Genomic DNA, 14,641 nt, shown 5'->3' on the forward strand with positions numbered 1-14,641 from the left:
ATAAGGCAAAATACACTATTTTCTTCAAGAAAAAAAACCAAGTATTCACGCCACTCAAGTTGTGGTTTGTGAAAAACAATTACAATATATATGAAGAATTTTGATGTTAAAGTAAAAGTACCTAAGATTTGTACTGTTTTTCGCTTTGTTAATTAACACCACTGCTGCTGAGCAACTGGTTCTCTTTCATAACATTCATTTTGATGTCTCACTTTGGGATATACGCCTCCGAGTCATATCTCAGAAGCCTTATCTCATTACGCCGATCCTGATTGGCTGGTGAAATGTAATCATCCGCCGCAGGTAGTCCAGCCTACTATAAGTAGAGTGGGCGGGGAATACTAGCACGTGCCAGTGCTAGCTAACCTTTTCTTCCTGTCTGCACACCAGAAGATGGAAGGAGAAGCGACAAACTTCAGGGGGGTTGGAAGCTCGCCTCTGCAAGTGTGGGAACAAAATCTCGGGCCGGGACACACACCAAGTCTGCTCGGCGTGCCTCAGGCTGCACACGCCCCCGGTTCCTGGCACCACTGCACTGTATTCACTGTGAAGACCCTCTGATGGGGGCTGGCACGTCAAGTCAGCCTGTTGGAGAAGGGACCCATCCATACCCCTCTTGGCACCAAGGCCATTGCTGCGGAGAAGATGGAGATGAGACCTGTGCAGAGCCTGCGGTGGGACTCGTTTCCAGCTGGGGTTCCCAGTCCAACCACGCCCTATCCTGTATTTACGTGCTCGCAACAGATATCTCAGGAAATAGAGGTTCAGGATGCTAACGCATTCCTCCCGCTGCGCATGATGCATCAGAATGATTGGTTCACGTCTGTCGACCTGGAAGATGCATATTCCACATCCAGATATATCTTGACTACGTGTTTTGCGCTTTTCCAACCAGGAAGGTTTATACAATTCAAGAAGCGTCTTCGGCTGCTTGGGCTTATGGCGTCAGCCATCCTTGTGACCTGCCTCGGCCGCCTCCACATTCGGGAATTCCAGCTGTAGGTAGCCACATGTGGGCTGGACCTGGTGTGTCATGGCCCACGGAGGATATTGGTCACACTAGAGTGCACCATTTTTAGTGACGCAGGGAGTTCCTATGGGACCGTCACGTCTAGGAGCCTGACGAGCTGGGGCAATCTGTGAGAGGTCGCTGGGAAGTGGGCCTCCAGCGCTCCCACATCAATTACTTGGAGCTCTCAGCAGTATTTATTTCGCTGAGGCATTTCCTTCCGTTCCTCACGAGCCACCATGTCCTGGTGAAGATGGACAATACAACTACGATAGCGTACATCAACCATCAGGGCGGATTGCGTTCTCGTTAGTTGCACCTGCTGGCACGCAGTCTGATCCTGTGGATCTCACCAAGAGCAACACACGTCCCGGGGACCCTGAACACGGGCACAGACCTACTGTTCAGGGGGGCATTGTCTTACGGGGAGTGGATGCTTCACCCGAAGGTCGTGGAACAGATATGGACTTGTTACGCACCCGTTATGCCAGGGTGAGGGAGCACGGGCACACTCTGATCCTGGTGGCTCCGCATTGGCCTGCTCTACACTGGCTGGCGGAGATTTACCGGCTGCTGAACGCTCCCCCCTGGCAACGCCAGTTGCGGAGAGACTTACTGTCACAGTGGGGGGCTCGATCCTCCATCCTCCCCAGAGCACCTAGCACAATGGGCTTGGCCCCTGAGTGGCCTAATCTGTCAGTCGTGGGACTCTCACAGTGTGTGATTTCCACCATACAGAGCACTAGGGCCTCCTCTACTAGGTCTTTGTACGACTGTAAATGGAGCATGTTTGAGGATTGGTGTCACTGAACGAAACACACCCACTTTTAGTGCTCTGTGGGAGTGATTTTGTCATTCCGGAGCCGTCAGGAGCTGATTGACAAACAGAAAGCCTTCTCCATGATGAAAGTGTATCTGGCAGCTATATAGTCACATGGGCTTTGGGGATAAAACCGCGAATCAGCATCTGCTGATCGTTTGTTTCATGAAAGGAGCACGAGGACTCCTCCCTGTGTCCAGTCCGCTGGTACCGCCGTGAGATTTGGTTGTGGTTCTGAAGGGACTTAAACGTCCTCCTTTTGAGCCGATGGGACATGCAAACTTAAGTTTGTGTCCCTGAAAGCAGTGTTGCTGCTGGCTTTGGCATCAGCCAAGCTTGTCAGTGACATCCATGCACCGTCAATGCACTCATCGTGTGCTCAGTTCTTCCCAAACAATGGGAGGATGAAGCCCAACCTGGCGTTTGTGCCAGAGGTGTTGGGCTCAAACTCTCCTAATGACCTCACGGCCTTCTCTGCCTCGCAGGGTGAATAGCGGCCTTATTTGTTGCATCCGGTATGGGCTGTGCGCGCTTAAGTGGATATGACGGGGAGCAATCAGCAAGAAAGCCTGTTACGAAGCAACGCCTGTCACACTGGATGGTGGAGGCAAATGCTTTGGCTTATACGAGTCAGGGTCTGCAGCCACCTGTTGGCTTGTGTGTGCATTCGACTCGGGGTTTAGCCACATCCTGGGCCTTGTTCAAGGGAGTGTCTGTTCAGGATATTTGTGCAGCGGCGAATTGGTCCTCATCCCTCACTTTTGTCCGGTTTTGGATGGTCTCCACTCCATGTGTGCCACGGGCAGTTCTCCTGTCCTGATCGGCACAGTGCATGCCCTGCGGGCTGGTTTAGCATGCAACAAGCTTGTTTGCAATACGGGAGCTTCTATATCCCATAGTGAGACATCGAAACAAATGTTGTGAAAGAGAACTATAAGTTAGTTGCATAACTCCGGTTCTCTGAGAATCATGAGTGAGATGTCTCACCAGACAGCCCTTCTTGCCGAATGAGTGAGAAGAGGCTTGCTTATTTGAATGGTGATGTATTCCCCGCCCACTCTACTTATAGTAGGCGGGACTATCTGCGGTGGATGAATACATTTCACCAGCCAATCAGGATTGGCGTAATGAGATAGGACTTCACTCACTCAGAGAACCGGGGTTATGCAAATAACCTATAGTTTTATAGTCATTTAACAGTTTCCATCATGTGCCTTGTTTTTGGTCTGGACAAGCGCCAGCTTTCTTTGTTGATCCATGAGCCTTTTTACCAGGGCACTATAAAATATATATATATATTTTTTTTCAAATTCCATGTTATTTTTTTCTACTTTTTTTTATTATAATTTTTTTTTTTTTTTAAAGAAATATTTTATCAATTTTTTTCAGAAAATATTGGTTTTCAACTCCTGTGAGGAATCAAAATGAATAATAATTAAGAAAAGAAAACCATAATTAAACAAATGTATGGCAAAATAAATATGTAATCTAAAACTATGTGTAAGCAATAGATTGTACTGACATGGATTATTCTTACTGCTTCCTTTTATTGATTTAAAATATGTCATATACAGATGTATGAGAGCAGCATTAGTGTCACCCAGTCCCCTCAGGCTCATGGTTTATTGAATCTGTTATGTTTTGATCAACTTAAAATTTTAATTACCCTCATTTAAATTATCCTGATGATATTATTCCACGCGATTAGACAAAAATAAATAGACACAAGATGCATCACTTGTTTCACCACTAGGGGCCAGAATATTAGAAGCCATCAAGTTATCATGAACCTACAGTACAATGTTTCAGACTCTACAATCCCTGGCATCAGTCGTATATACCACAACAACACATAACTTGTTCCCACAGATCTCCTGTAGCACTGATGAGATGTTCAAACTAAACACTCTGAGCAGGTGAAGCTGACGGAGGCTGCTCAGCCCCTCCCTCCCTGTTTGTAGCGCTTCACCAGAAATGGGTGTAGTTTCACAGACACAAAAGTTAAGCAGGAACTGCTCGGCTCTGTATTTAGTTTGCCTAGTTTTCCCTGGCAGGTAAATCAGTGTTGCGGGTGGCCGATTCAACATGTGTTTAGCTCTGGAGAGGGAGGGGTACAGGGCGGGGGAATTAATGAACGTTCATAATGATGGCATAACATTCACATTATGTCACTTTCAGCGTTGAACTGTGGATTACATTTTTATTGGTCTATAAAATGATTCCTTAACGTGGAAGATACAGGGCCCTACTTACCTAACAGGCGTCTGCGTGTTTTCGCAGTCAAGTTAAACCGGTCTAGTCCACTCCTGTGACTTGTCCCAAGCAGGTATGTCAAGGGCGCACGTGCTGAGGCTTATGCGCTCACATATTAGTCCGGTGTGGAGTAAAATGTATAAATTACATCCATTTGTAGACGGGAGATATGTCTGGGATGGATCTAGCCTCAAGAAGCAAAAAACAACCTATGATGACGACACCCCCCCACCACCTAGAAAATACTTATTCACATAAATGGCCTATTTTGAGTTAAAAACGGCACATTTCGCCAAAACGCAACTGATTTGCATGTATGGTCTGAACTCACCTGCTTGCCCTCCAAAGTGTAGAGTCTCCTCACAGCCCCAGAGTCCAACTTAATGGCATCTGTGATGTCAGTGAGAACCTGCTCAAAGGAATGGGCCGTTTTCTTATTAAGCAGTATCCGCACCGCCTTTCGAGGTTTGACTCCGCCACGGATAACAGTGACCAGTTTTGGTTTGATGAAGTCTTTGGACTCACGTTGCAGTTCATTCTTCAGCAGGACAAGAGAGGAGAGGGAACGGGATGTACCGGTCTTGATGCCGACTGACCAGTTGGGGTTTACGTTCTTGGTATAGTCCACATGTCTGTAGGGTTCATTGGAGGAGCACACATAGCTTTCACCTGTAGGAAGAAATGCAAAATATAATTTAAGCGAAAATCTTCAGGATTTTAAGTCTTTGGTTAAAACTTTTATTTTCTGTGGACAGTAAAGTTTCTCTTGTTGTCCACCTTATTTCTGGAGCCGCTAATGTGAATACGATGATGGAGACAATTTTTTGTTTATCAAAAGTAGTACTTGAAGGTTTTCTACATAGATTTATTTACTACTGTAGTGGTAGAACAAAACCGTAGACGTCATCTTACATGGACTATTCCTGTGGTCAGAATAGGTGAGGATGACAAAACAAAGTGACGTAGCAGCTGTGGTGAGTGTTCGTCTGATATGATAAACACACACCGTGGAGCAGCGTTTGTCGGACTCACAATCACAATAACCGCTTATATAGCCACGTGTTTTACCGTAATGTGCAGGTTTTTGGCTAAAAACAATAACACAAGTGTGTGGTTAGCAAAAGAAAATTGCTATAGTGATCAGCCTCTCCATGAGCGAGGCATGAAGTCTGCGTCTACAGACACGCCCACTGCACATGCATATGCATGAAGACCCAAAAACAGCCTGTATTTAGAAGCGTCATGAAAGTGACTTTTCAGAGAACTAAATCTCTGGAAAACAGGCGAGTTTGGGAAAATGAACCTCAAATACTATGTTGTTGGGGTTCTTAGAATAAATGGAGATAAATAAATAGCATAATACTGGACTTTTAAGATTCTTCAAGTATGAGAAATACATCTAGAAGAAAACGTTTTTTTTTTTTAAAAAAAAGCTTTTTCTTGGATTTCTTTTCACAATAGAAACATAAATGAGTAATGGGACATTCAACCCTTGGCATGTGAAAAATCAAACCAACATACAGGCAATGCCAAGCCAGACAATGCTTATATGGGGTTTGAGGAAAACCAGCTGAATAACAAAGTTGGCTTTCTTCAGCCAAAACAAATGGGCTCACTGACAGGCAGCGTTCTACTGTTCTCCCTCTCCTTCTCCGTTGTTGAGATGCAGAGCAAAGCATTCTGTCCTTTATCTGCCAGCATTCCATGTTTTAACACATTACCATGACTCAAATGTTTCGCTCAAACAACCGAGTTAGTAACAGAAAACCACTACGAGTGCTGTAGGGACGTCTTTGAAGGCCGAGTGTTGGATTCTTGCCGTTTTTCCCTCCGTTTGTTCAACAATAGGAGCTGAAAACACGAAGGATACTCTTCATGCTGCATTCCTCATTAATTCCTCACATGACATACAATACTATTCTTCTAACAAATCATCCCAAAGCTATTTAGTAGATAACTGGGCAAACATAAAATGCTTCCAAAATATCGAATTGCCTGGAAGAACAGAAGAAATAAAAGCAATGCTTGGCACACAGGGCAGTGAAAACACTATCCAGTAGAATACTATAACTGCCATTACGCTGCTACTTTTTGCTCCCCTGAGTAATAATAAGCAGTTCTCTGTTATTGTCGTTTCCATCAGGAAACCATCTTACAACAGGATTACTTTTTTATTTTTATTTCACTTATTTTCTAACAATTGGATCTCACATATGAAAAAAATACATCATATACACAGAGTTTAAGGGGTTTAAAAACATACTATTGGATGCCATAATAACATCCCATTAATAATCGAATATTTGGGTGATTTAATCTTGACATTTTCAGTAAATGGATCTGTGTCAGGCCAGCAGTGACACTGTGTCCCAGGGTACCTGGTTTTATTAAGCTCGCAATTAAGCAAAGGCTGATTAAAAGACTGATGCACAGCTGAGGGAGCGACGCTGTGTGTGAGAGCCTGAACAAAATATAAGAAAGGTCATCATGAGTAAAATAGAAAGATAAAACACTAACTGGTGCTCAGGTGGCAGACTGGTGACAGATCTATTCTCTAATGGGTTAAATGGCCTCAGTCATCTGCTACTATATTTTCCCCCATGTGGACAACAGATGTGGTCAACCTTAACAAGACAAGTAAACCCAGCACAGCTGTTTATACTGCAGTAACCACCACATGGTTGTTTTGTAAACTGGAAATAAGTCTTAAATTCACAGGATGAAATGTCAGGGACTTAAAACTAAATCTAATGCAATGGCTGACATTTCTTTATGATTGTACTCTTACAGTTACTATCACATTCTGCCAAAGTATGTAGAGGCTGCAGGAAATGTTTACAACCTTTAAATGTTTTTTTAGTAAGTAGTAGGAGTGGGACGATACACTGAGTTTGCGATAACGATACAACTCGTACCCTTGACGATAAATCTGGTGATGTTTTAATACCGTGGTATCTTGTGGCACAATATATCATCACACCTTTATAATACATTTTACATTTATAGAAAGATCAGATGCAGTGGAAGTAAAAAAAAATATATATATATAGTACATTTTTATTGCACTTTTATGAGATGGACATCTTGTGTACACAAGGTGTACAAGTCTATGTAAAGGAGTGCACAACGGTTAAAATGTGTTTTATCACTCAATCTTTACATCGTTATGCCCATTCCATAGCGGGTTTTTTCACAGTATTCTGTGCAAAATGTAGTAGTCGGACAAAGGGGGTACTTGGATTCAGGAATAAGTGAAATGGGTCCTTGAGCCAGAAATGTTTGCGAACCACTGCTCTCATAGGAACCATAAACATGTTAAACGTCTGCTACCACAGCAATGGATAGATTTCACTCTGTTTTCATCTGGTTGAAATAACGTTCCAACCTTAAGTTTAGCTTTAGTTTGTAGGTTGATTTCGTAATTCTTAACATTGTTCCTGGCAAAGTCAAGCTAATATCTGCAACTTCACCAAAGCCCTGATTCTGGAAATCCTAGAGCAAAGGGTTTATTTGTACAAATGCAACCAAATCTCTCTGTATAACAATATCTGTAGCATTTTCACTTCCAAATCCAACCAGCTCAGCTTGCAAACTCGTTCTTGTCCAAACTAGAACCCCACTGTCAGCAGGTTCCCCTCTGCCTATTTGAACAGTAAAACTCACAGCTCTTTTCCAACCCACTGCAGTCCTGTGTTGTTTTCCATGGGCCTGTCAGTGCCCATGGAGGTTGACTGGCTGCCTCAGTAATCCCATACAACCATAAGGGGCACACATGTGAATAGTGCTTGATTAGGTCTTCGCACAAAAGGGCCCCAGCAGGCTTCAATCAGAAGAGGCAGACTGCTGAGTTGTGCAGTAATGTTCCTTTCTCTCTCCCTCTCCATGAGTTGGGTGAGTACACAAGAATAAGACAGTGGTGATTGGTCCCCCTGCTGTCTGACTGTCTGTAGCTGAACTTAGAAAGATGAAATTTGCTGCCACGGTGCAAACGTGTTTCACATAATATATGAAAGATCTAGAAAAAAAGAAAAAACAAAACTCTGAATTAGGGGTGTCCTACTCATTTTAGTTCAGGGGCCAAATACAGACCAGTTTGATCTCAAGTGGGCCACAGGCGGGAAAACAAGAAATGTCTTCATTAATGTGCCCTAGTAATGCGCTTCCACATTTAAATGATATGTAAAGTATGTAAAGCACCAACAATATCCAAGCAATAAGTGACAGATATCAGCAGGTTCTTCACCTTCTTTGCTCGATTTTGTGATGATTTTTTGTTGATCTTGTGGAATAATTTCAGGAAAAATTGAGAGTTCTCTCAACAATTTGCTTTTAAGAACGATTGCCATCATGTGATAGAAACATGGGAAAACTGTGACTGCTGGCAAATATTGTAAAGTTGAATTGAATTTGTGTATTTTGAGGGACTGGGATATCTATACCAAATTATACATGTTTTTGTCTTTTATTATTTCATTGTTTTACTTTCTCCTATGGGCCACATGGCTGCTCGGCCCCTGGGCCTTAGACGCGTGCTCTGGATAGCCTTGCTTGTTGCATTACATGAGCTAAAACAGTGTGCGTGTGTGCATGAATTCTCATCCTTTATGGCAGCTGTGTCAAACTCATTTTAGTTCAGGGGCCAAATACGGACCAGTTTAAGTGTAACTGGGCCACAGGTTCTCTGTGAAAAAAGAGAAAATTCAATGTGTCGTCATTTGAACTTCAACGTATAAATGACAGATAAATAATAAAGTATGTAATGCATTGGATTTTTATATAGAGCCTTCTTTTGGTCACTAAAGCACTTTAAATGGCCTTATTCTTTCACTCCATACACTGTTGTAGCCACAGCTGCCCTGAATATATCAGTCCCTGCAGGATCTTCACTTAAATTTCCCTAATTTTGGGAATTTGAAGAACATTTTCCAGATCTTGGAAAGCGTTAAAGTTCTTTCAACAATTTGCGATTAAAAATGACTCCAGTCTTGGACTGAAAACTGAGCTCTGCAAATATTTTTGTATTTGGAGGGGCTGCGATATCTACAAACTGAATTAACTGGTAATTTACAAAATGTTTCTTTTTCTATCATTTCTACTTTCTTAAGCAGGCCGAATTTGATGCTCTAAAGCCGTGGTTCTCAAACGTTTTTGGACCAACAATCCCCCTTTATCTTATTTCTGAATCCAAGTACCCCCTTTGTCCGACTACAACATTATGCTTAGAAAACTATTTAAAAACAACTATAAATCATAATGATGGAATGAACGAGTGATAACACACATTTTAAAGAACCTCATTTTGTAAATAAGTGGAATGAAACACTATTTAGTGCAATAGTTCCCAACGTACTTTGGACTGTGACCACATTTTAATATTTCTGGGGACCCCAAAGACATTTTTTTTTTCTACAACTAGTTTTTGATTGGTTGAGCTCAAATATTATTTTTTTTAAACTGCATTTTAGTTGAACTGGATTTATATTTCACAAAGTGAAAGTATGGAACTACAGTTGTTTAATATAGTGTGTTTTATTTATTTTCGTTTAAAAACAACAATAATAATTTAAAAAATTCAAAATTCTATTGAATTTTTTTTTTTTTTTAGAAATGTCAGGCGACCCCACATGGGGTCCAGACCCCAAGGTTGAAAACCCTGATTTAGTGGCTAGATTTATTTATACAGTTTTTATCATTTAAGCCTGGGGTACACGTACCCCCACTTGAGAAACACTGCTCTAAAGGGCCGGATTTGGCCCCCGGGCCTTGAGTTTGACACAGGTGCTTTATGGCCTGGCTAAGAGTGAAATCAATCACACACACACACACACACACACACACACACACACACACACACACACACACACACACACACACACACACACACACACACACACACACACACACACACACACACACACACACACACACACACACACACACTTACCTTCCACTAACTCATCCAAGTTGCTGACCCTCCTGCTGCCATCCAGCGTGTACAGGGTTCGAACCCCCTGCGGGAGGTTGACGTTGTCCGACAGGGACCGCGTGAGCTCCATGAGCAAGGCATCCAGGGATCTGAACCGGTCGTTGGACACGGCATACACCAAGCCTTTAAAGTACTTGTCCCCATTGCGGTAGAAGCGCACTTTGCGGGCCTTTTTCCCGCTGGTGAGGGACTGCAGAGTGCGTGCGCGGTAGAAGCTGCAGTGCGCGCTGTGCGCGGGGCTGGGGATCAAACCGTTCCCCTTAACGGAGGAGGAGGAGGAGGTCTTTGGAGTCCGCAGAGACTTCTCACGTTCCTCAAAGTGATCAAACTCCATGCATCGACTGTGGGACATGTTGTGTATGCTGACGTCCTCCAGGAGAAGCTGGATGTGCTGATGAAGAGGATGTCCTGCACGAGGGTCCACGAGCTGACACAAGAGTGACACTAAATCATTAAATACAAGGTTTAAACTGCTAATCTGACTGGGAACGTATCTCCACGTCTGTCACATCCGATGACTATTCATCCATAAATAACACGAGAGCAACAACATTCCCAAAAAGTCGTTAAAACGAGTCCAGATGTGGAGCAGCAGTGTTGGTCTGACATGGCAGAGAACCTGCAACTGTCCACAGAGACATGAGAGGAACAGAACCACGTCTGTGTGTCTGTCACGACCTCCGTCCTCTGAGTGTGTGTGTGTGTGTGTGTGTGACTGGTTCCTAGGACCAGGCTGTCAGATAGCGTTCAAATATGAAGAGACGGGGAGGCGCACACTGCCGCAGGGTCCTAATGCTCCATCGTTCTAATGGCAGCTTCACTCCAGCACAAAACCTCCCTTTACTAGTTTTTTTTTTTTTTTATTACAAAATGTTATGTATATCCCATATTCTGCATGTCTCAGGTGTAGGTGGGCTACTACTGTTTTTTTTTTGTTTTTTTTTTAAATCAAACCAAAATGAGCAATTACAATAAAGTGCACCATATGTCTTGAAATTATATGAATTGCACATCTATACAGACAACAGATCAGATAAATAAGATGACACACAATTACTAAGAATAAAAGGAACGGGAACTAAGAAAACGACACAACTAAGAAAAATCCAGAAAAGAAAATAACAAACAGGTAAACAGTGTTTACAGAATGAATGGACCTCCCTTTACCAGTGCAGACTGTGTTTTGAAGAATACATCCACACTAGGGCACAACCAATATGGGATTTTTGGGGCCGATGCCAATATATATAAAGGTAGATTTGTTTCTTTATTATACAATAAAAAAACAAAAAACTTTTTGATCAAAGAAAAAAAGTGTTGAAATGAAATTATTTGGGTCTGAAATATTATTATTTTTTGGCATTTGAAAACTTTTTTTCTTTGATTAAAAATATTTATTTTTGATTGACGTAAACTTGTTTTGATTTGATTTTTTTTTTTCCAATTTATTAATTTTTGAAAGTTTTTTTTTTTTTTTTTTTTTTTAATTAAATAATAAAGACACAAATCTACTTCCATACCACTGTGGAACGTTTGTGTCAAGGTGATTCAATAAAAAAAAGAGCTTCAAAACCTATTTCACTTTAATCAAAGAAAAAAAAAATTGTTTTTCTTTAATTGAAATTTTTTTTTCTTTCTTTGATTGAAATGTTTTATATTTTGATTGAATAGTAAAAACACTAATTTACTACCCATATAATGGCCTAAATACAAAAAAGATGACTTAAATGAAATAAAAACATTTTCAATCAAAGAAAAAAAAAATGTTAAAATGAAATTATTTGGGTCTCAAATATAATTTTTTGCATTTGTACACTTTTTTCCTTTGATTGAAATGATCTATTTTGACCGAAATGGTTTTTTTTTTTTTTGATTGAAGTGTTTTTTTTTTTTTTTTGAATAATATAAGACATAAATCTACCTCCATGGATATATTTCTTAAGTATAACCAATTTATCGGCCTATATATGAAAAAAAAGAACATTGATATACACAGGATATGTGGGTCATTCCAGAATTGGACGACATTTTGGCTTCAACATTTAAAAAACAAAAAATCTTCTTTTTTTTGGTTTTCTGTTATGTATTCATTGCATGTGGTAGATTGAGACATTCAAATAAAGCTGGCAATGTTATAAAAAAAAAAAAAGAACAGTAGAAGAGAGGACTTACTTTTCTCTACCCATGCTGTTGAGACACTGTTTGATGATGTCACTTCCATTGTTTTAGATGACTCACTGTTTTCTTCCTCTTCTGCCATGTTCAAAATGTTAGGTTAACAGGGTTGCACGAATGTTATGGGACACAGATTCCTTGCATAATAATTAATATTTAGAATTTCTATCAAAACAAGTGTTTCCACAATTGCAACAAAATAATACAAAATAAAAGGAACTTAAGTTGTATTTAAAGTGTATTAGTTGAGGTTCAATTTGGTCATCAAAGGGGTGGGACATGAGAAAAATTGAATTTTAGGGGGTACTCCTGACTGATTTGGTATTTAAAAACATATTTTCAATCAATATTTTCTCTTTAGTTTTGGTGTCAGGACAAGTAGAATTTACTCATCAACTAATTGCTTTAACAATTTCTACATGGATTTTATAAAATGTAGTAGCTGGGATGCAATTCTAGAATGACCCATATACATGAACAAACATTATTTTAATACAAGACAAAGAAGTAAAACACCACGAAATTTAAAATCTTAAATTCGTAACACTTTCACCATAAGGATTGTAAAGCTGATTAATAAGTGCAAACTGTGTTTATGGAATACAATGGAGAAGATTAAGCAAAACTAATGTTGCTTAAATGTCAAACAGTAAACATTGATAATTTAAAAAAATAAAATAAAAATGTAATCAATACCGTTGATTGAGAAGTGGCAGCTTATAATGCAGAAAGCACAGCACAGAGCCACAGGATTTCCACGCAGCAAAAAAGTTACTACATCATTTTGAACCCCACCCATAATTGGCTTGGCTATTGACCGATGTCGATTAATCAACCTGATTAATCGGCTCCAATGCACAATATGTACCGATAGCCTGTCGTTGTGTGATCTCATTAGATCTCAGAAGCTAAGCAGGTCTGGGCCTAGTTAGTAGTTGAATGGGAGACCCCTGACAATTCCAGGTGCCACAGTCGCCTTCAGTGGTATCTGACATTGTGTCCTTAGGCAAGACACTCCACCCACATTGCCTAGTATGAATGCAGTGTGTGAGTGAGTGTTGGTGGTCAGAGGGACTGATGGCTCACTATAGCGCCTCGCTTCCATCAGTCTGCCCCAGGGCAGCTGTGGCTACAATAGTGGCTTACCACCACTAAGTGTGGAGTGAAAGAACAATCCTTTAATTCTGTAAAGCGCTTTGAGAGTCTATGATAAAGTGTTATATAAAATCCAATGCATTATTATTATTAGAAGTCTATATATCAGGGGTTAAATTATGGAACCGTCTAAAGGATGAAATAAAACAAAACACCAACATAAACCAGTTTAAAAATCTTTTTCAGTCATATATCGTTAGTAAGTATAAAAAAGAAGAGCAACAATTTTACCGAGTACAGCAATAATATATAATATGTATATAATGGTATAAAATACAATACTTAAACATAATAAAAGATTCTGTCATGGTTTGTGGATGGTGTGGACCCAAATGCAGAGAGCGATGGAGGCAAAATCCAGGCATAGCGTTCCTAGAACCAGTTCATGTTTATTCCAAAAAAAAAAAAAAAACTTAACTTAAATCCAAAAAAAGACACAAGGAGGAGCAGGGAACAAAACGCAGCAGGACACGAGGAGGGAAGACAATGACAATACACAATGAACCAGCAAACATTCAGCGTTCAAGCATTCAGCTAAATAGTGGAAGAGGCCTGATTGCCACACCTGGGTGGAAACATGAGGAAGCTAATCAGTCACAAACCAAGCACAGACATCACTGGGGGGTGGGGCCACAAGCGGGAATCCCTGGAACACAGAGACAAGAGTTACACTAAAAAATAGAACAAAGACTCAGAAACAAAGGGCTAAACACAAACTAAACAGAACCTGACAGGTTCTTGTTAATTTATATACTGCCACTCTAAATGTAATTGGTGAAATTTGTGTCGTACATATGAAATAGTGTAATGTTAATATGGCACCAATAAAAAATTATTATGCTGAAGAAAAGACATGAGACAGAAGTGTAACTGTATTGTTGACAATGACTGCGTTGCAGCTTAACTTTGTTTAATGTCAATATTTTTTTCTTTTTAAGGAGGGGGCAGATGTGATACTTTTTACTTCTTTCTGCTCCTTTTTTTTTCAATGTGTAGGGAAAAAAAAAATTATATATAAAAACATATTTTTATGTCTTGTATGAAATAAAAATAAATCAACAAACAAACAAACAAGCTTTGTTTGGAGTTTTAACTGCATAAATGTCAGTTGTCTGTCATCCCACATAGTAAAAATCCTTATTTTGGAATTCAAGAAGGAAATATCTCAATCACATCTCACGGGGAAAAAAAATTTGAATTTTTTTGAAAAGTCACTATTTTGAGTACAGTTGTTGAAGTTCAT

General features: G+C 40.4%; 1 protein-coding gene across 4 annotated transcripts in view; it reads right to left on the reverse strand.

The window, feature by feature from the left end:
• The window catches only part of dclk2a (doublecortin-like kinase 2a), a 40,908-nt gene extending 30,125 nt beyond the window's left edge, over positions 1-10,783 (reverse strand). For all 4 annotated transcript variants that reach the window (XM_028454469.1, XM_028454452.1, XM_028454461.1 and 1 more), the window contains exons 1-2: positions 10,027-10,783; positions 4,414-4,751 (exon numbers count right to left, since the gene is read on the reverse strand). In XM_028454469.1, the coding sequence (XP_028310270.1) occupies positions 4,414-4,751; positions 10,027-10,420 (732 nt within the window). In that variant the 5' untranslated portion in view covers positions 10,421-10,783. The remainder of the gene's footprint in view (positions 1-4,413; positions 4,752-10,026) is intronic.
• Between the last annotated feature and the right edge of the window lie 3,858 nt (positions 10,784-14,641).

The sequence above is a fragment of the Gouania willdenowi genome, chromosome 1 (assembly GCF_900634775.1).
Source record: "Gouania willdenowi chromosome 1, fGouWil2.1, whole genome shotgun sequence".
In the NCBI taxonomy this organism is placed as follows: Eukaryota; Metazoa; Chordata; class Actinopteri; order Blenniiformes; family Gobiesocidae; genus Gouania; species Gouania willdenowi.